We start from the raw sequence: 22,873 nt of genomic DNA on the forward strand, positions 1-22,873 counted from the left end.
TGTGAGTTTCTATGGTGTTGCACCACATCTAGGGTCAGCTCTCTACATCAAGGAGAAATGAAAAGCACGTAAAAACAACACACATACATACATATATATATACACACACACGTTATTATATATGCTAAACTGAAACAAAAATTTTCCAAACAATGTGTGTCGTTACATATAATAAGGTAAGAACAGAAATATGATAAGCTTAATATCAAACATGAATTTTATTATTATTTAAAATACAACCTAGGGAGAAAAAAAAAAACTCAAAATAAACAACCAAAACAGAAATCAGAAAATGTTTAAGACCACAGGTATACTTGCCATAAAGCAGTGTTTCTCAACCTTCCTAAGCCTAAGGACCAATAAAATGCCTAAAACAATTCTACTGACCACTAAGTTATGTGATTTTTTTTTAAAATCTGTGTGGGGATTACCGAGATTTACATATTTACATACAATATTTACAAATACATATGGAAACATAATTAAGTTGGAAGTAAACGATTAAAAGTATCATCACTGAACAAAGTTTTAATTTTTATTAAACAAATAAAGGTATCAGTAAAAGATACTCCTATTCATCTGCCCATTCGTTAAGCTCACCCCACAATATTTTTAACGCGTTGATACCATGGGCAAATGAATGGGGAACGTCGGTGCTGCCCCGCTGATATCTTCATTCATCTGCCCACAACAGCATTTTTCTTTAATCCCCATTCATCTACCCACAGCTACTTTATGTTTTATATGTCATCCCCATTCATCTGCCCATACTCATGAAGCTAGCTCCAAAACAACTTTTAGCTTCACGCACACTTTGATTCAACCTGCGACATGCAAATTGTTCCATTCACTAAGTGTGTTATGAGACGAGGGAAAAATGTTGTTCTTATCTTACGCCATTCATCATAATACTGAATACGAACTTGACATCCATAGATTCCATCGGTGACATCCCTTGTCCTGTCCAAACCATCCCCTGCATATACCCAAAAATTTCACTGAGAACATCCCAAAACCATTAACACCCCCCCCCCCCCCCCCCATCCACACACACATACTTCCGGCCAATACGAATTGCCTTATTTCCCTGAGGAGTTTTCCATGACCAGCAAAAAAATTTAAAATGTTCTGCTATGTGAGGTCATTCCCGATATCTAGAAACAGTCCAACCCACGATGCCAGTCACAAAGTGCCATCCACGTGGTTGGGTGCATTTTCCTGCCAGCGACTGTATGCTGTATATACCATATGCATGTGATTTGTACTAATCGTGTTATGATGGTGGTTTTAATTATATCCGTCCTGTTTTATCCAGAAGCACAACAGTGGTCATCGTAAATCTGGCAGATTCATTAATCGTGTGGTGGTTTTATTTATATCCATCCTGTGTGCTGCTTGTATTCGTTACGTTGTGATGTGTGTTTCTGTACAATCCATGACTGTACGGATGTTGTTGTTTGCATGCGAAGAATTCGGTGTGCTCAGCCACATATTCCCGCAAGCGACTGTACGCAACTTCGCTAAACGAGATGCGGGCACCTATCCTCTTCACCAGCAGAGCTGAGCCTCATCATGAAGTCACTTTGCGTAACTGTCATTTCTTGTCCGATTTTGGAAATGGATTAATTTCAAAACCAGTAATGAGAATAATCGGAAACTGTAATCCAAATAAATAATATGATATAATTATGTTACTACTTACTTTTAATCAGATGGTTCATCTTCTCGGCCTTTGCATTGTCGTTGGATATCTGGCTCAATATTGATCAGCTTCAGTTGAAGATCGGCACATGCAATAAGATGATTTCTGTATTTTGTTTTTATTTGAAGGTGCGATGAAAATCCTTTCTCACAAAGATAAGTTTAGAAAACTGCATGACGATTTTCAGTGCTGCTTCAGATAATTCGGGAAATTCACTTCTCACTGAAGGCGAGATTCAGAATCGAGCAAAACCAAGATCACGGAATTGCATTTTAAGCCCACTGTCACTTGAAAGCTCAATAAACTTCTTTTTTTGATAACGAAAGGTCGTTCTCATGTCTATAAGCCTGAAATAGATCTCGAACCCACAGAAATTTCTTATGAAAGTTATTTGGAAAATATGTTTCAATATGTTTCAGTTTTGAGGTGGTCACAAACCCTTTCAGAAACTCAGAATCAACAAAAATATCATTTTCCACTAAAAAGGATTCCAATCTTGGAAAAGGTGCAAATTATCTATCTTTTACATAACTAATGCATAGCACCAGTTTTTTTTACTTGAATGCCTTTATTTTGTCATAGGCATCAAGAACAGTTAAAAAATTTCCCTGAAGAGAGAGATTTAGTTCATATAATTTTGAAAAAAAGTCTGAAAGATAGGATAGTGTTGATAACCATGTTTTTTCAACAAGGAGTGATGCAAAATTAGAATTACGTTCATTTTAATTTTGCATCACTCCTTGTTGCAAAATTAGAATTAAGTTCATTTACAACAATAAAACTTCATGCCTTAATAAATAAGCTTGTTAGTACTTTGCCCCTGAAAATCCAGTGAATTTCAGAATGAAAAAAAAATTGTATATTATTCACTGGCCATTTCATTGCAGAATACTGAAAATAAGCTGTTATTTAGCAGTCGAGCCTTAATAAAATTAACTAGCTTTACAGCATTGTATAGCACAGTTTTAAATTCTGGTGGCATTCCTTTGGAGGCCAACCTTTCTTTATGTATGAAACAATATACCCGATTCATATCCAGAGCCATTCCTTGACCATAGAAACAACCCCACTATGCTTGCCTGTAAAGGCACAAGCTCCATCTGAACAGAAGCCCATACATTTTTCCCACCGGATCCCTTTGTGTATTATGTAATTATTGAGAATGTGAAATATTTCTTCTCCAGTTTTTCGGGATGACAAAGTTCTACAAAACAGAATATCGTCATGAATGTTGTTATCATGCACATATCTTACGTAGCATATTAACTGCGCATCATCTGTAATATCAGTAGTCTCGTCTATTTGTAATGCATAATAAGAGCTCTCTTAACTCTTTCAATTAACTGAGATTCTACATCACCTGCCATATCATTAATTCTGTTACCAACAGTGTCATTGAAAAAGGAGTCAAATCAACATCTTTTAGTAACCTGTTCCCAAACTTAGTTTTTACCACATCTTTTATAGCTGGAAGTAGTAAATTTTCCCTGATAGAATGAAGTTTTCCTGTTTTTGCTATGCGCAAACTCAAGAGATAGATGCTTCCAGTGCCTTGCTATTAATCGAACCCATGGCCGAAACTACATCTTTACCATGATTTAATGTTGCTGGAATTGGCTTTTTTTTTTTCAATTTGCTTATTTTTCACATCACAATGTTTAGTTTCTAAATGTCGGAGTTTCGTAGGTTTCATGCACTCATTCGAAAACACTTCATAACACAAAACATATTGAGGTTTCTGTTCACTTTCATCTTCACACCAAGTAAACCTGAATTCCAAATATGAACTGTTATATTTCCTACTGTATTTTTTCTTTGAACTGCTTGTTTCTTGTACTTTAATAGTATCAAATTTACTCGCCATTACAACATGTGTATCACAGTTAGGGTTAGCATCACCTGTTTCATTTGCTCTTCTTTTCAAAGTTCTAGTTCTAAGCCAATTTTCCATTATTAAAAAATGTTTCCGAAAAATATATAAATATATAAATACTGGGATTAATTCGTGACACGCTTTGTCCAAGTATCATTTAGCACTTCTGAAGGTTTGAAGGAGGAAAACCTTCAGTAATAAAAATCAATAAACAACAAGCAATTGGTTGAAACGTGGATAACACATGTCCACTTCAAATCTGACAAAACAGCAAGGGAAGGCGGAAGCAATAAAACTATACTGTTGTTCATTTCACCTCTCTTATTATTCGTTATTCTGCCGTTACATATTATTGTAGTGCCAGAATAACAAGTAATAAAAGAGGGGTGAAGTGAACAGCAATATAGTTTTATTGCTTCTGCCTTTGAACATTCTGATGCTATTTGTTGTTTTTTTTAAGTCTCCATTTGATTTCAATACTTTTTACCTATTCAATTTTAGTTTATTTGGATAATTAAAAATTATATATTTATTTAATTAATTTAAGTCTGCCTGTGGACCACCTGTCGCAACATTGCCATAAAGCATTGAAGGATTCATTTTTATTCATAGAAATAAAGAGTTTTGCAAGAGGAATGAAAATACCCTTGTATGGTTATAAACATCCCCTCCCAACAGGCACCATCTGCAAATTCAAGAAAATGAAGTAGGTTTATTGTACCACTAAATACAGTATGGACATAGTTAGTCTTTGTGTTATATATAGTAGCAGTTAGTGTAAATTGAAAACATCTGGAATGAAAAAGACCCTACTCTGCTTAATGATAAATATCATTAAGCAGAGTAGGGCCATTCAGAGTGAGATACACTGATATTTTCCCTTATATTTCATTTAAAAAAGAATATAGAATGAAGAATAAATGTTGATTCTGATCCGCTGAACTGATTTCATGGCTCGCTATTGGGTTATGACCTGCAGTTTGAGAATCACTTCTAGAAAGCACTCACTTGTTACATACTCAACAGATAGCAAACTGGAATTATGAGATGATTTGTTATGCTCAGCATGAACTTTTTAATGTTTCGATTCCATGATCATAAGAAGAGCATTTGGATATTTTAATTTCTTTTTAAAATATCCCATGAAGCCAATAAAATATCTTAAAATATGTATTTGAGTACTGTCATACTATTTTTTTTTGTTTGTTTGCTTTTTTTCTTATTCACCATATTTCAACATATGTTTTTGCTAACATCTAATGTGAAAGTTTTTGAAATGCACAAATGCTAAACTTTTTTCTAGTAAAAAGGCATTTTATGGTATTTGATTTGAATGCCAGATTTTGAGAGCTGACTGTGTTATACTGTTTTTTGATTTAAATGGAAATAATTTAGATTTCTGACATCTGCTTTGCCTAATGTGGTCTGTTAGAAGGTGAGCACTCTCTAAGGGCAATGGTGTTTAAAGTTCTGTATCAGTTATTTGTTGCCAACTGCTGTCAAGTCATACAATTAAATACTGAATGATCACTCAGGCTATCTATTAGTTTCTGTAATAATAATTTTTAAGAAATTAATTTTCATTGAATAAAATGGATGTGACATGTTCCCTTGCAACATGTTCTGTTTGTGCACAATAATCGCTACATCCTGTGATCTGAAAGATGACTATAAAATATTTTTCTTAGTTTATAGTACTAAAAGTTTGCAAATAAATTAATTACATAAGCAAGTTAAATTAATTAAGAAATTGTAATTTTTGTGCTATACTCTTATATATTTAAGTAATTTGTCACCAAAAAGAATTGGACATATGATAACATTTTTGAAACAGTCAGATTCCTCTTTTTCTTGGTGACATAGTTGCATATTAACACAGTAATGCATGGCGAAGTCCTAGTTGTTGAAAATAGTTTCTTAATTGGAAATATATTCTTTTTTTTTAGGTGAGGGACCAGAAAATTTATCAACTAGTATCAAATGGTCCAGACCTCATCCCCCTCCTCTACTTTCTTCTAGAGATACACTCATTTTCCAACAGTTAGATGTTGATCACTATGTAGCTGACCATCTTCCAGGAATGCCAGGATCTACAGTAGATCCAGGTCCCATAATGAGAATGTATGGAGTCACAGCAGAAGGAAACAGTATTTTATGTCATATTCATGGATTCTTGCCCTATTTCTTTGTTCTTGCACCATTAGGTTTCAAGAATGAACATTGCAGAAATTTTAGAGTAAGCTTAATTTTTTTCTGGATAAATTTTCATTTTTACATCATGGACTTAAGACTAGATTTTAGAGATGTTCATAATAGACATATTAATATACAGTAATCCCTAGATTAGCGTCATTTTTCAATACCCAATTCGATTAGCGCGCCTCTAATATTCAATTAGTGTGCCTATATGCATCTTAAAAATAAATGTTACAGATTTTAAAAACTTTCTATTTATACATATTTATGGCTAACTATTTTAAAAAATCACTCACTAGAATGAAATAATTTAGTTACCTATTTAAAATATTTAACAAAGTTATTTTTAATGGCCAACTACACTACTTCCATGTACACTATGTATACTATGTTCCAAAATTTACCACCGATATTTATGTTGTCTGCTATAGTACACCCACAGATTCGAGACCCTTCGACACTTCTGCGCATGTCACAAAAAGTAGAATCCATTCCGATAATAGGGTAATTGATCCGTCTTCTGGGATGAGTTGCTTATTATTACACGTCGGAAAATTAAATTCTCTTTTATGATCATTGTAGTTTTTAAAGTGGTAATTATTTTGCTTGTATAACAGTTGGGAAATTTTATCTATAAATCACGTAATTTCGTGTGTTGACGACCGATTCATACGTCCTTCATTTCTTTCTCCCCTTCAGCATGAATCAACTATTTTTGGCACCACGTCAAGCAAAGCTGTACAAAAGTGTGGGTGTACTATAATTACATAGCACTTTGATGGTCATCTCATGCTTCCTTTGGAATGTTATATGAGTGTGTTTTCCTTACTTTTGTTTATTTTAAAGTATTTTCCCAAGCTTTATTCATGAGTAAAAGAATTAGTGAGCAAAAAAGTGGATGTGTGAAAAAGATTTGATGATGAAGAGAGAAGCAGTAAAATTTGCAGAAGAGTAGAAGAGGCAATTGGGCCATACCGTTGGTTGTATGAAAAAAAGAAACAAAATACCTGCCAAACTACATTAGCCCAATTCTTTGTTAAGTAGAATAATAAAATTTATATTCTGAATATGTTTTATTAAAGAACTTTTATTATTAAAAGACCAGAAGATAAATGATAAAATATACAAAGAGCCAACAAGTTTCACTAGCCACTGTCTAGCATTTTCAAGGCTGAACTGGTGTGAAAACAAATGCATTAACTTGTTTAAGTTAAGGGATATTACATCCCATATAGTTTCTTAGCCGAATAAGAAACTCAAAGAGTTTCATGCCGAATATAGTAGAAACTATATAAAGTTCGGCGATTCCAAGCGTAAGCAAATACCTGGATACTGCAGCAACTGACCCTAAAGGTAGTGCAAGCTGAGGCAACTTGTGTCAAAGGTGGAGCAAGCTCCGATCACTATTCTTGATATTTACCCATAATGTGAACTTAGCTCCTAGGAGCTGTATTATTGTTCGACATTATGAGAGAAGGTCACTACCCAGACCGGTTTCAACCTTTATTGAGGTCTCATCAGTGAGTAGGCAGACCTATTTAATATCAAGTTTGTAGCGAACAGAACTTACAACCCTTCTACGAGTTTTGCCATGAGGTGTCCTAATAAATTATTAGATATATGAAGAGCCAAAGGCTTCAATTCGGCGACATATAACTTGTTTAAGTTAAGGGATATTACATCCCATATAGTTTCTTAGCCGAATAAGATACGCTTGGAATCGCCGAACTTTATATAGTTTCTACTATATTCGGCATGAAACTCTTTGAGTTTCTTATTCGGCTAAGAAACTATATGGGATGTAATATCCCTTAACTTAAACAAGTTATATGTCGCCGAATTGAAGCCTTTGGCTCTTCATATATCTAATAATCTACAAATGCATTAAGTTATATTTCAAACATACACTTTAGTAACTGTTTGATCATTCTGTTTGAAGGCGTGCATGTGTTCAAAAGCTTCAGTCAGATTCCTGTACATGACCACGTGTTGTGTAGTTTTTTGCATATTGTAATTCTGTCGAACTGAGAGAGATGATGAGATTTTTCCATGTATCTTTAAGAATGATACCCTGATTTCTATTTAAATTATTGCCTGTGCGTAGTACCACAGCTGCTTCTTTTAAAGTTCTGTATCTGTAGTCATTCTCGATGTAAGGCATAGAACTGTTTTTCCAATCTATAACGTGATTTGATGTTGAGAAATGATGAGCTAAACCAGGTGTGGTTTGTAACTAGTTGTGAGGTCATATTTTCTTAGGATTTTTGTTAGTTTTTTGGATGTACAGATATATGGAATGGTGATAGATTTAAAGTAAGCTCTGTTATGAATGGGGGGGGGGGGGTTAACTGGTTTTAATATTTTTTGGGAGTCGTAGCCATTGAGTAAGAGGGTGTTAAGGATATGGTTAAGTTTAGTAGTTAAAATTTGAAAGGAATTTCAAAGAATACAATGTTGACACATTAAAAAATTTGAGTTTAAAAAAGAGTGCATCACCAACCTCAACTACCTCTCAAAATGGTAATAAACCTGTCATCCCTTACCCTGAAGCCTGAAACAATCATTGCACTCATGCGTGGCCACAACTTCACTATAGCACCAAAAAAGATCCCTCAAGAAGAAATAATGATAGAGACCTCATCCAAGCAGATACCTCGATCCACCTGTAGGTAGAACGAGGTATCTGCAGCCTTCCCAACCATATTGCCAACAGTATCAGACTAGATGTAGCGAGTGTTCTTACCCAAGCCAACCAAAAAGCAACCTGTGAAAAGAAGAATTCAAAGCTCTGCAAGAAATGAAAAACAACAGAAATATAGGTTTTAAAAGAGGTAAACCGTGAGTAGACATAACTATACATAATAAATAACGGAAAAACTCACGTAGAAATATTATTTAATAGTATAATTTTCGCCTGTGTGTCACAAGCATCTTCAGTACAATTAGGCACAAAAATTAAACACTAACTGACAATTCCAAAAAGCGCCACCTAAGTAGCTGGTGTAAGATAACTAAAAAGGTCAATAACTTTCCTTAAAAAAAAAAAAAAAAAAAAAGAAGTAGAGTTTCACATGCTTCTTTATAAAGGCGTTCCATGAGAAACTGACTTTTGTGAAGAACTCTTGTCTTTCTCCAATGAACTCTGTGTCTAGTGAAGATGGCATGTTCTGCAAGTCCAGACTTTTCAGGTTTAAAGTATTCAATATAAGATTGGTGTTCTTCTAGCCGAATGGAGGCAGATCTTCCCGTTTGTCCGAAATAACATAATCCACAAGAGCACGGAATCTGGTAGACACCTGGATGATTAAGATGTGGAAGCTTGTCCTTTGGAGAAGCGAGAAAGGTGGAGATTTTTCTAAACGGTCGAAAGGCAACAAAAATATTCAGTGGTTTTAAAATTTTTGCTATACGTTCACTGATGCCTTGTATATAAGGGATGGTAATGCGCGTTATTTCCTCTGTGTTTGAAGAGGAAGACATATTAAATCTACTCAAAGTTCTTTTAATGAAGCAATTCTTATAGCCATTAGATAGAAAGGAAGAAGTTATATATCGTATTTCTTTCTGTAAAAGATCGTCTGTAGAACAAAAGGAGTGGGCCCGATGAACCAGTGTTTTAATAGTTCCTGCCTTTTGACTGGGATGGTGATGAGATTCCGCATGGATATAATGGCCTGTATGAGTCTTCTTTCTATAAACTGAGAAATGTAGGTTACCATCTGGTTGGCGAAGAATTAGAAGATCTAAAAAGGCTAACTGCTTATTTGATTCTACTTCTAGGGTAAACTTGATCCTAGGATGAAATGCGTTTAACTTATTGAGAAATTGTTGAAGTTCATCAGAAGTTCTACTTCATTCTCCTAACTTAAACAGATCCGACGGCTTACGTCTATCCCCTGTATGGGAGATAGTACTTTACAAATCAGCTAATCTTTCCTAACTTTTTATTGTATTAATTTTTTTTTTTTTTTTTTTTTTTTTTTTTTTAGGAAAGTTATTGACCTTTTTAGTTATCTTACACCAGCTACTTAGGTGGCGCTTTTTGGAATTGTCAGTTAGTGTTTAATTTTTGTGCCTAATTGTACTGAAGATGCCTGTGACACACAGGCGAAAATTATACTATTAAATAATATTTCTACGTGAGTTTTTCCGTTATTTATTATGTATAACAGAAATATAATAATTACTAAAGCAGATAAGGGAAATGCCAATGTGGTTCTAAACCAATCTGATTACACAATTAAGCTTGTCTTCCTACTTTTAGATCATCTACCTACCTCCCAGTAGAATATAATCCCACCACCTCCCAAATCAGAACACTCCATAGGCTATTTAAGAAGGTTACTTCTTGTCCAGTGGAAGTGATTAACAGACTAAAACCTTTTTAACTCTACACCTGCCATCCCCCAGATATATGGACTACCAAAAATCCATAAGCATAATGTACCATTACATCTCATTGTAGATAGCATTGATTCCCCCACATACAAATTAGCAGAAGTGCTCACACAATATACTGACAACACACCTTCACACATAAAAAACTCAGCCCTCTTTAAAGCCAGTATAGAAAACTTCTCACTCCAACACACTGATGACAGTCAGTTTTGATGTCTTCTCTTTATTCACCAGTGTCCCACTGAGAGATACCTTAGACCTCATCCAAGCCAAGCTTCCTCCTGATATCTCAGCCCTATTTCAGTTCACCATGAGTCCAGGCTATTTTGTTTGCAAAATTAAAATTCTACAAACAGATAGAGGGGACAGCCATGGGTTCTTCACTCTCCATCCCTGGCCAACTTCTTTATGGAGACCCAGAACAAGCCTTAAACTCTGTCCCACATAAACCCACTGTTTGGCTATACTATGTGGATGATGTGTTCACGATTTGCCCTCAAGGCCTGGATACATTCCACAATTTCGCCACACACTTAAACAGTCAACATCCCAGGATCCAGTTTACCTTAGAAAAGGAAAACAACCATCTCCCTTTCCTAGACACTCTGATTACATGCCAGTCAGATGGATCCCTAGCTTTCTCTGTTTACAGAAAACCTACACATACTGGTAGATACATTCACTAGCAGTCGCCCCACCCCCTCCCAACAATATAGGATTATAAAAACCCTATATAACAGGGCAAAATTAATCAGTTCAAATAAAAATACCCTAGCTACTGAACTTAACCGTATCCTTAACACTTCGTAGCCAATGGCTACAACCCCTTTCCTTCATAACAGAGCTTACTCTAAATCTATTACCATTCCATATATACAGGGTACATCCAAAAAAACTAACAAAAATTCTAAGAAAATATGACCTCACAACCAGTTACAAACCATATGAGAAATCGGCATCTCTTATCCATTCCACCAAAGACCAGCCACTTCCCCTAGACCTACTACGGCCAAACAGGCAGGATATCCAAACACAAGGACTACATTAGGTTTCACCAATACAGCCACTCAGGACTTACTGACCATGCATTGGACACTCATCACAGAATATGCTGGAAGAAGGCCACTTTATTACACCACAGCAAGTACAAGTACAAAAGATTATTCCTTGAATAACCTCCGAAACCTCAACAAATTTGAGTGTGTGAGTGCCTACGTGTGCATATAATTGTTTTGTGATCTGAAGATGGCAGTGTAACTTTACCGAAATATAGGTAGTAATTAATTAAAAATTTTATAATTAATAATTTAGTTTACATTGTCATTTCCTAAAAAAAAAAAATTAGAAGTATTGGTCTACAAACTTATATATTTCCTTCTGCACAACCTATGCATTCATTCAGTTGCGATCACTGTCCTTAACTCGCTTCTATCATAGCATGGCAGCAGACTTGTATTCCTCCAGTATTTCTTTCATAACTTGTTTCTTACAGTATTTTTGATCTTTCAAATTATTTTTGCCAGCCAGAAGAGTTAATTCTTTTATCATACCTTTTTTTCATAAGAAGGATTCCGGTAATTGGACCACATGTTTATTAAGATAAATAAAAATAAAAAACCTGACAATAAATAAAAATAAAAAACTTGTCAGGACTTGAACATGTAATCTTAATATAAGGAACAAGTTTCGTAAGTTGTTTGACTCACATTACTCAAAATAGTTCATTCGATGCAGTTGTGGCCGTTTAACTGTTTATTAAATTAAACATCCGAATGCAGATTCAGTGCAATACTAAGTTTGAACAATGCTGAATGCTGTCACATTCTGTTGTTCATGTTCTCATTGTTCGAGATCTGACTTGGGTATATTTTTTATCAATGCAGACCAAATGCCCTGGTTTTTGTTGCATTGCGTTGGAATTCTAAGCATGTTTGCAGCTTCTTATAATTTTCTTATGTAACAATTTTTTTCATTGTAAGACATGTTTGTTTTTTGCTAGAGTGCATTATGGCCAGTGGAAACATGCTTAGAATTCCAATGCAATGCAACAAAAACTAGGGCCTAATTCTACACCAAGTTTGGTCTGCATTGATAAAAAAATATACCCAAGTCAGACCTCGGACAATATGAACGTGAACAACAGAACGTGACAGCATCTAGCATTGTTCAAACTTAGTATTGACTGAATCTGCATTCGGATATATAATTTAATGAACAGTTAGATGGCTACAACTGCATCGAATGAACTATTTTGAATAATTTCTCATTTCTTGTGTTTAAACTTTTAGTTACCTTTGACCCCTGAAGATGTAAGTCAAACAACTTACGAAACTTGTCGGGTTTTTTATTTTTATTGATATTTATCTTAATAAACATGTGGTCCAATTACCAGAATCTTTCTTATGAACTGCTAAACCACAGAAACCTACGCCTACATACTTTTTTTTTGCATCTTTCCAGCTTCACTAATATTAATTTTTACACCAGGGAAACAAAATTAACTGCTTTCATTAGTACTCATCTTATCATAGAATCAATATAAAAATTTTTGAGCTTACTCTCCTTCTCTGGCTTACCATATTTTCCTGTTTCTTACCTCACAATTCTTGCTTTTAAGAGAAAAAAGCAAGGATTGTAAGGTAAGAAGGTTCTCTTCTCTGCTCTACCATTTACTGATATTTTTGCTACTGTCCAGTCTCATGCTTAAGGACTCCATTTAAGCATGTTGTTTCTTTCATGAAGTTGTTTTTTTGCTCTCACAGTGTGCTTTCAACAGTGTGACTGATACTACTATTTTCTCCAACTTTTATTATTATTCTCTACTCTGCTATTTACTCTCTCCACACAACTGGCATTCACTTCAAAACACTTTTCTTGCATCTTCACTCACCAATCTCCTTTTCTTTGTATAAATCTTTCACTTTTCACAACAAATGAATTTCACACACACACACACTGCACGAAAAGAATCTCGCATATTAGACTCCCCTAACAATGACATCTTAGTTGCCATTATTACAGAGAAACAGTATATCTTTGAATACAAAATTTAATGAAAATTTGAAAAAAAATTGCTTATCTTTCTGCACTACTCAAAACATCTTCTGTGCATGTTGCCTTCTAGTGGACTCCTTTATATCATCTTTTCTGATTTCCACTAAATAACCTTTCTATTTAAAGTAGGAGAACTAGCATTAAAAAGGATCTGGTAGAACCCATTATATAAAGTATAATTGTTTGTGCTTTGAAGATAGGAGTGCCTTGAATGTGGTATATAAATTTTGTCAGGACTTGAACATGTAATCTTAATATAAGGAACAGAGAACATATTATACTATTCATTAGTATAATCATTACAGTTATACCCAAAGAGATTATACTCATCTATGATATGTTGAACTATTTGGTAGCATGTGTTAATCTCTGTAGTTTTTAAGTAATACAGTACATTCTTGTAGAATAGAATAATAGAAAAAAACACCATCACAAGATCAGACATAGATAAGGCTACATTTACTAAGAATACTTCTGAATGCCTTGCACCTTTTTTTTTTTTTTTTTTTTTTTCTTTCATTATGACTATTTATAAAATAATTTGGCAAGATTCTACTTAAATTCAAACTTGAATAACTAACAATTCATTAGATAAAATGCAATCTTCACTGTGATGAATCCCCTCCAAAATTTTCAAGTTGCTGCAAGATGTAACATTTTCCATTGATAGATTATAGGAGGATGATATGTTTAACCATAGCCAGTTAAATACATCATCTTCAGTTACTTTACAGGATCTCAGTTTTTTTTTTTTAGACATATTTTGCAAAATGCTTACATCTGTTAAATTCAATTTGTACTTCGTTACATTCGTTGATTCATGTTATTATCAAAGTTTGTTGAGTCATCCTAAATTTTGTTTCATTTGGACCATGTTAAAGGAAAAAAATATGTTGAAATGATTATATAATGCACTAATTCTGCTTTACTCTGGCCAGATGGAAATTAATAACATTTTGAATTTTGGATGCACAAGAATATGCCCACATTGTTCACCTTTGGTTTCATTCGATCATTTTTCTTGGTAAAGTGGTTTGAAATGATGTTGATAATTTTGTAGTAGCTGGATTTAATTTAATAAAAGTATTTAGGATCTTTGTCAAATTTGTGAAATCATTTCAGTTCTGGTTTCATTCAGACCATTTGAGGTGTAAAAATTTGGCAAACAGAATTGTCAAGAGCACATGAATGAAATATGGGTCGATGTGTTTGTTATATATGACCATAATAAATTTTAATGTGATTGTTGGATTTTTACAGAAGTACTACCATCACTCAGCTCTTTGAATAGTATTAATTTGTCACATACTAGACATTTTGATAATTCTTGCAAAAAAAAAAAAGGAGGGGGGACAGCATTTTGGAAGTTACTAGCTTACATGGTCTCTAATAGTATGCACTGTAGTACTTGAAGCGAATTGAACTTCCCAAAACTTAACAAGGAAGTAGCAAATGTTAACATTTTCCCCCCTTGTATAAATATACTCATAAATGGCGCTAAAGGATGATGAATATTAATTATGTAACATTGGATGCTTCGTACTTGACGATATCATTTGGAATGAATGAATGAAGAATTAAACTTATATATTAGATATCAAAGAACTGGAAATCAGAAAGAATTATCCATTGTAGTATTTAATGTTTGTCTATTCATGCTGACTACTGATTCTCTAAAAGCTGAAAACTAATATAATAATTATATCCCATGAACGGTTATTTGCAAACCTATCATACATTTTGTACCGTGTATGGATTTTATTATTATTATTATTAAGAGAAACCATAAGGGAGTAAGACTCATTGAGGGAGGCCACATACTACATGCTCCAGCTATCATACTTATTCTTGAATTCATTCACACACCACCCTATGAGAGCAAATTCTAGCCCTTCCCCCCTTCTTAGTGTCATTCATTCTCAGCTTCCAAGGATGACCTCTTATCCTTTCCTCACCCTCTATAAAATGAAAAATTCCATCAGCTGAAATCCTGTATGACCTTTTCAGAAGTTTGTAAGTCTCAATAATATCACTTCCTCTTTCTCCTTTGCTAGTGTCTGTAGTCTACGAATTCTCAATCTATCTTCATAATCAGTATTCATAGTATCAGAATCACAATGGAAACCAGGAGATGATTCTTAAGTATCAGAATTACAATGGAAACCAGGAGTCAGGCCTGCACATGATAGTTCAAGTGAGGTCTTATCAAGGTCTTATGTAAAGAGGCAAAATGACATCCTTACATATCAAAGTTTGTTTCATCATCGCAATTATCTTTTGAGTGTTTGCAATCTTTGGTATATCTACTAACACTCCAAGATTCATAGTCTGATCAGTTCTTCCAGCATAATCCCACTAATATAATATGACATTGGATATCTAATTATGCAATGTGCATGACTTTGCATTTACTGACATTGAACTAACATCCATTTTCCAATCTCCACAATTCCAGCCTATTCAAATAATTCTGTAAGCACTGCATATCAGCAGCATTCCTGATTACCTTCCCTATCTTTGCATCATCAGCAAGTAGCTTATGTCAAATCCTTCCCAATATCATTAATGTACAGATTGAATAACAGTGAACCAAGGATCAGTCCTTGGTTCACTGTTATCTTGCAGACTGACATTCAACATATACACTTTGTGATATCTCTCAGTCAGTCATCCTCTTATCCATGTTAATATTTTGTAATCCAATCCCACATTCTCAGTTTATGCAACAGCCTTCAATGCTGTATTCTGTCAAGAGCCTTAGCAAATTCAAAAATATCATGGAGTATCCATTCCCTTTGTCTAGAGGGAATGACAAAGGGAATGGAGTATCCATTCCCTTTGTCATTCCCTCAATGGTAACATTATTATAGAATGTAAGCAAGTTGCTAAAACATGACCTTCCCTTACTAAACCCATGCTGTTCATTGCAAAGTAGAGATTCATTGTCAACCCATTTCTGAATGCAGCTGTAACCAATTTTTTTAAAATCTTCACCATCATCACCACCACTCCTGAGATACTGATTGTTTTCGATAGTTGGATACATGTCTTTGCACCCTTGTACAATGGGATTATCATACATTCTTTCCTTTCCTGTGGAATCTTCCTAGTTCTGAGACTTGAATTCTATAGCCTGGTCAAAGGAATAGCTAGTTCAGCTGAACACTCTTTTAGCACCTGTGCTGAATTCTTAATTTGGGGAAACCGGCCTTTCTGATCAGGCACTCCAAACATACCAAAGAATTGATTGGAAAAATACCAAGTCCCTACACCTCACCAAAACCTGGTTTGAGAGAAAATTTAAAGTCATGTGAAATGCTCAAACACAACCCAAATCTCAACAAAAATGATGGCCTAACCATTTCAAGAATGTGGAGGACCCATCTACAACCTGTATAACAACCTAAACTAGCTATAGAAAAATCCCACTACGAGAAGATAACCTGGTGAAGTGTTTGTAACATTCAACAGCAACTGAAAGAAATCATATTATAACAATCAGAACTGTACAAATCCAGAAGAATATTAATGCATGAGGACTTTAGCAGTTTATTGTAGTTGTATTTATATTTTTTTATTTTATTTTATTTTTTTAATTAATTTATTATTATTATTATTTTATTTTTATTTTTTTATCACTAGAGGTCAGGCTAGGGAAAAGGATTAATTAACTACGTAGATTTAGTTTACCATTATACAGGGCTTGAGCATGTAGCTTGGTTCCTTATACACTTGTATCCTTCCGATGATGACCTCGATACAGGGGTCGAAATGTCAAGTTTTATTTTATTAGTAATTAATAAAATAATCTGTTCAACACGTGTGTTTTTGTGTCCCTAAATTTATAAATATGAATTAGTTGAACAATCTCTTCTGCATCTGTTACCGTCACACCATCTGCATTCAGAAGAGTTATTCTTTCATATTCATTTTTCTTTTACTTGCATCTTATTGATAGAATTCCTGTGGGTTATCTTTAGCTTGCAAAGCCAGTTTCTTTATATATTCAGACTTAGCTTTCCATATAACAGTTGTGAATATTCTAGTTTGATGCTTATAATTTTCATAAAGGGTGTAATTCTTATGCATGTGGTATTCCTTCTATATCATCCCTTTCTTACAAATCTCTTGCTTAATAAGATTACCCATCCATTTAACTCCTTTCCTATTTATTCTTTGAACTCTCAGGACACATTCTGATATTGCATGATTTTCATATACTGTCTATATTCTTCCCATCTAGCAACCAATACCATTCTGCTGAATTCAGTATGCTTCTCAGTCGGTCATAATTTCCTGCTTTGTAGTTCAGCATATAACCTTTTCTGAATGAACATTCATAAACTTAGTCACTTCCCAAGTGACTAAGTACCGCTTATCTGTCACCAACTGGAGGTAGAATAGTTAAATCTTTAACTGTGAAACACCTTCTGACACTGTAATCAAATCTGAGACTGTTCGACCTTGTGTTCCTTTTGTCTTGCAACAGCTCAGTAAATTCAGTTTCATTTTTCTCATGAGATTTTACTGCTACCCAATCAATATTTGGATAATTGAAGTCTCTTATTATGATTACTCTTTTCCACCTAGATTCCACCTCACACCAGATGGCTTCATATTCACTGCCACATGGAATATTGTTACTAGTACTACAATCATGGGTCTCTACACTAACTGGGTTCAAGTCATTCTATATCATTAGCAGTACATCCCCCTTCTCTCCTATCCTGTCTATCCTTCCTAGAAATACTATACCCTTTACACTTGACCAGTCAGTATGTCCGATTCTGATTACCAGGTCTCGCTAATGCCTACATCTAAGGTCCCAACATATTGACCAAAGCAACAAACTCCACCCCTTTGTTTCTGATACCCCTATCATTTATGTATAGACATAATAATCTACCTGCTTGTTCTTTTATATACTCTTGTCTACAGTCAGCAAGACACAATTGGACAACTTGCAGATCTCTATTCTTCTTCTTTGGTGCATTATACATGTAGACATCTTTGCACACGTTTGATGGATCCGAACCCAGATGAACACAATGTCGAAATTATTCTCATGATAAATTTCCATAATATAACACATTTCCATCCATCATTAGTACAATTATATAACATTATCGCTCTTTCACTCATATTTTCACCATTTCTCCCATTATAATTTAGTTTCCTTGACTGTGTTATGTCTCATACCAGTTATTAGTTTTTCAAGACTCCTAATACCAAACACATTCAGGTGTAGGTCATTTCTCTTATACAATTCTAATTTTGTTTCAAAATCACTCCACACATCCAAAAACTTATATTCATTCCTTCTACACATCAAATCATTTGCCATCATAGCCCTTCTTAATTCAATTTTATCATATCAAGGTAATATACTTACTGTTTTCACTTTCTCACTCTTCACTCTCGCCTCTTCCAACAACCTTTTCATGTCTTCTCTCATACTGGACTTACCACTAGTTAAGTCGTTATTACCTACTACAGTTATGATCTAGTTTACTCGATTTTCCGTTTTTGAATTGCTTGCATTATATTTTTAATTGTTGCTCCTCAAATACCTGAAGTTATAACCTGCTCACCAGCAGCATGTTTTATGATAGAGTTGCCATACCAAATAACATCCTTCTTTTTACAATGTTACTTACCTTATTTATGTTACGTACTGACTTATCTGATTCTATGCTTTGTTTGTTTCTTATTTTGCTGCTTAATTTTCTTTTCCTCCCTAAGTCCATTTAAATGCTCTTCTACTTTTTGTAATTCCGACTTTATCTCTCTTATAATCTGCTTTAATTTTGCTATTTTGGAGGTTAATTCATTTTCAATAACCTCAATATTTCCAATAATCTGCTTACCGGGGAAAGCCTTCTTGTTCTCAACTTCACTGCTCTTCTTATCTTACATTTCCTGTGTCTTTTTGGCACCATTTTGAACTATATTTATTATAGCAATATCTTAACAAAAAATGTAGTGTTTTGTGACATAAGTAATGTTATAAAACACTAAATATACAAAAAAACACGAAAGTCTGCACTAATATACTATAAAACTAATTTTCTAAGTCTTATTATGATTAAAATGATTATGATTATATGATTAAAGCTGTATAACTGAGAGGAGACCTCCACATAGCCTTTAAAGGAATGCGGAGAACCGACCAGGGCTTCTGACCTAATGTCCAATTCTCACCTTCTCGTGGTGCACCCTTTTGGGTATCTACTTAGATACTAAACGAATGAGGATGCGCTGGCAATTTGAAATTTAGCCGACCAAATTGTATTCTTATTGGTTAAACCAAAATAAAAAATGATGGTACGACATGACAAAATTTAATGCCGGTTGGGGCATCGCCCGGTTAAACAACCCCCCCCCCCCCCATTGCTTTTGATAGGGAACCAGGGCGAAAAGTCAGCTACTGGAACAAATCTGAAAACACACCCCAACATCACCAGAGTTAAAGATCGGTACTATCAACATAAGAAGCCTGAATGGCAAAGAAATGGAGCTAGCTGAGGAATTAGATAAGTACCAGATCGACATAACTGGGGTGACTGAAACAAAAAAGACAAAAACTGGTGAGATCTTTCTGAGCAATAAATACAAAATGTTATATTCAGGCAATGACAATCAAGGAAAAGAAGGAGTAGCCATAGTATTCAACACAAAATACAAGGCTAATCATCTTGAATGGCAGTCAGTCTCAAGTAGAGTGATGTGAGCAAATATGAGAATGGGGAACTGGACAATGAGACTTATTTGTGCCTATGGTCCCACAGAAGGTTCTACTAAGGTAGACGTGGAGGAATTTTTTTGAGGCTTTCGAAAAAACAACTGACAACGAAAAAGGAAAAGTTGGTCCTTGTTGGGGATCTAAATAGCAGAGTAGGAAATGATTGTGAGACATACAAAAATATTTTGGGAAATTTTGGAGAAAAGAGCAAAGCTAATAATAATAATGGCAAATATCTGTCGGATTTCTGCTCAGGACATGGACTGGTTATTACTAACACCATGTTCCAACATAAAAATGTGCACAAATTCACATGGAGAGAAGAGGCAAGAAATAAGAAAAGTCTCATTGACTATGTTATTGTTGATAGTGATGTTTTCTCCCTGGTGCAGGACACCAGAGTATACAGAGGATTTGAAATTGGAAGTGATCACTATTCAGTCTTGAGCAGGATAAAATTGAATTTCATATTGAAAAGAATAACATTTAAGAACGTTTTAAAGCGAATAAAAGTTGAGCAGCTCTCAGATGTGAACTGTAGATTAAAATACACAAAGATTATTGAAGAAAAAATGAAAGAGTTTGAGAAAAGGAATCAAACCTTGGAGATTCAGTGGCAAACTCAGAAGAAAACATGGATTGATTCTGCTAGAGATTCATGTGGTGAGGTTGTGTGCAAGGATAAAAAAATCAGAACTCCCTGGTGGACACAGGAAGTTAAAGAGGCAGTGAAGGAAAAGAAGAAAGCATATCAAAAGTTCCTGTCAAATAAGTCAGCTTGTGCTCTTAGAGAATATAGAGACAAATGCAAGAATGCTAAGTATTGTGTAAAACTAGCCAAACAAAAGTCATGGGAGGACTTTGGCAAGAATATAGAAAATAAATATATTTTTTATAAATATATAAAAAATATAGAAAATATCAAGAAGATGGCAAAATATTCTGGAGTTGTTGAAGCTTTGGAATGGAGGAAAGTGCTGTAAAAGGAGTTAGAGATGATAAAGGTTACATGATAACAGGGGAAAAATATATCCTTGAAGTATAGAGTAATTACTTTGAAAAATTGCTAAATGAAACAAGCAGTGATAGCACAGGAGTAAAAAACACTCAGCAGGCATACAGTCAGGAATACATATCCATACTTGAAGTAGAAAAAGCCATCAAAGGCTTGAAATGTGGAAAGACAGCAGGAGTAGATGATATTCGACCAGAAATGCTGAAGTATGGTGGTATAAGAGTCTTACAGTGGCTGCACTGCATAGTTCAGAAAGCCTGGACAGAGGGACGAATTCCTGATGATTTTAGTAGAACTCTCATAGTACCCATATATAAAAAGGGAAGAAATAAAACTGAAAGTGAGAATTACAGAGGTATTTCCCTACTGAGTGTTCCTGGCCAGATCTATGCAAGTATACTTGAGAAATGGTTGAGAAGAATTTTGGAAGCAAAGCTTGTTGAAGAACAAGCTGGATTCAGGCCAAATAGAGGCTGTCAGGATCAGATCTTCACTTTACAACAAATAGTCGAGAAAGCATGGGAATATAACAGAGATCTGTATTTAAGTTTTGTCGATTTGGAAAAGGCATATGACAAGGTGCCAAGAGAGAAGCTATTCAATATGCTACAGTTATATGTTGTCAGTGGGGCGTTATATCAAGCAATACTTAGTCTTTATTTGAGTTTTAAGTCGGCAGTTAGAATTGAAGGAAGTGCAGGAAGATGGTTTAATCTTAAATCTGGTGTGAGACAAGGATGTACGTTATCCCCTGTGTTATTCGTTATCTATATGGATCACATTATGAAGGAAAGTGGTATTAAACATGATATCAGAATTGGAGATGTTAATGCCAGCTCTCTGCTTTATGTGGATGATGTTATACTTTTAATCATGCTACAACTTTTCAAGATTCCCTGACTAAATTGAATAACTGTTGCACTAGATATGGTATGAAGGTCAGCATTAAAAAGACAAAGACAATGAAAATAGGTAAAATTATTGAAAATTTCAACTGTATTGTGAACAGGGAACCAGTGGAACAAGTAAAACATTTCAGCTACTTAGGCACGATTTTTAGTGAAGATGGTAAATTCAATATAGAAATAGACAACAGAATCAGCAAAGCTGGTGTGGTGGGAAGTCAATTGAATAAATTCATATGAAATAAGAGAGAAATTAGTCGGAACACTAAATTAGCTGTATACGTAACAGTGTTCAAACTAGTTTTAACTTATGGATTTGAGAGCTGGGTCAGAAGTAAAACACTTGACCAAAGACTAGAGACTGCAGATATGAGAGATCCTGAGAAAGATTATAGGCGTGAACAGATGGCATCAATGGCAATATCATATTAAAAACGAGGATATCAGGAAAGAACTTCAAATTGTCAACATCCAGGAATGCATTAGCAGAGCTAATCACAGGAGGTATGGTCACTTAAACAGAATGGGCGAAGAAAGATTAGCAAAACAAGTGTTCTCTGCCAGGTTGGCAGGAAAACGACCCAGAGGAAGACCAAGATATAGGTGGATTGATACGGTACAAAGTGCCTTAGACGATAGAAATATAAGATCTGCTAATGTTGGAGTCTTGACAAGTAACAGACTGATTTGGAGGAAAATTGTAGATAGGAAGTTAGTAATGATGTAATTTTTTTCATGTAGTACTATCATATCCTGTACACCCCTTGAGGATACATGTCAGGAATTTGATGATGATGATGATTAAAACACAATAAAACAGATAAAAGATCACCAATTTTATACGAGCTCTAAGTTCACCGACCATTCATAATGTAGCCTCAAACCCACTGGCTGGTTATGGAGGTGTCAGCGTGTATGTTTTTTTTTTTTGTATTTATTTATTTTTTTATTTTTATCAATTTTATCAATATATATATATATATATATT

The 22,873-nt window shown here is 34.5% G+C and overlaps 1 protein-coding gene across 4 annotated transcripts in view; it reads left to right on the forward strand.

Moving 5' to 3' along the window:
• PolD1 (DNA polymerase delta 1, catalytic subunit) overlaps positions 1 to 22,873 on the forward strand; it is a 235,125-nt gene that overhangs the window by 22,474 nt on the left and 189,778 nt on the right. For all 4 annotated transcript variants that reach the window (XM_090414807.1, XM_090414808.1, XM_090414806.1 and 1 more), the window contains one exon: positions 5,522 to 5,811. In XM_090414807.1, coding sequence (XP_090270933.1) covers positions 5,522 to 5,811 — 290 coding nt within the window. The remainder of the gene's footprint in view (positions 1 to 5,521; positions 5,812 to 22,873) is intronic.

Source organism: Typopeltis vanoorti, chromosome 25, assembly GCF_054136105.1.
Source record: "Typopeltis vanoorti isolate ZY-2024b chromosome 25, IOZ_Tvanoo_1.0, whole genome shotgun sequence".
NCBI lineage: Eukaryota > Metazoa > Arthropoda > Arachnida > Uropygi > Thelyphonidae > Typopeltis > Typopeltis vanoorti.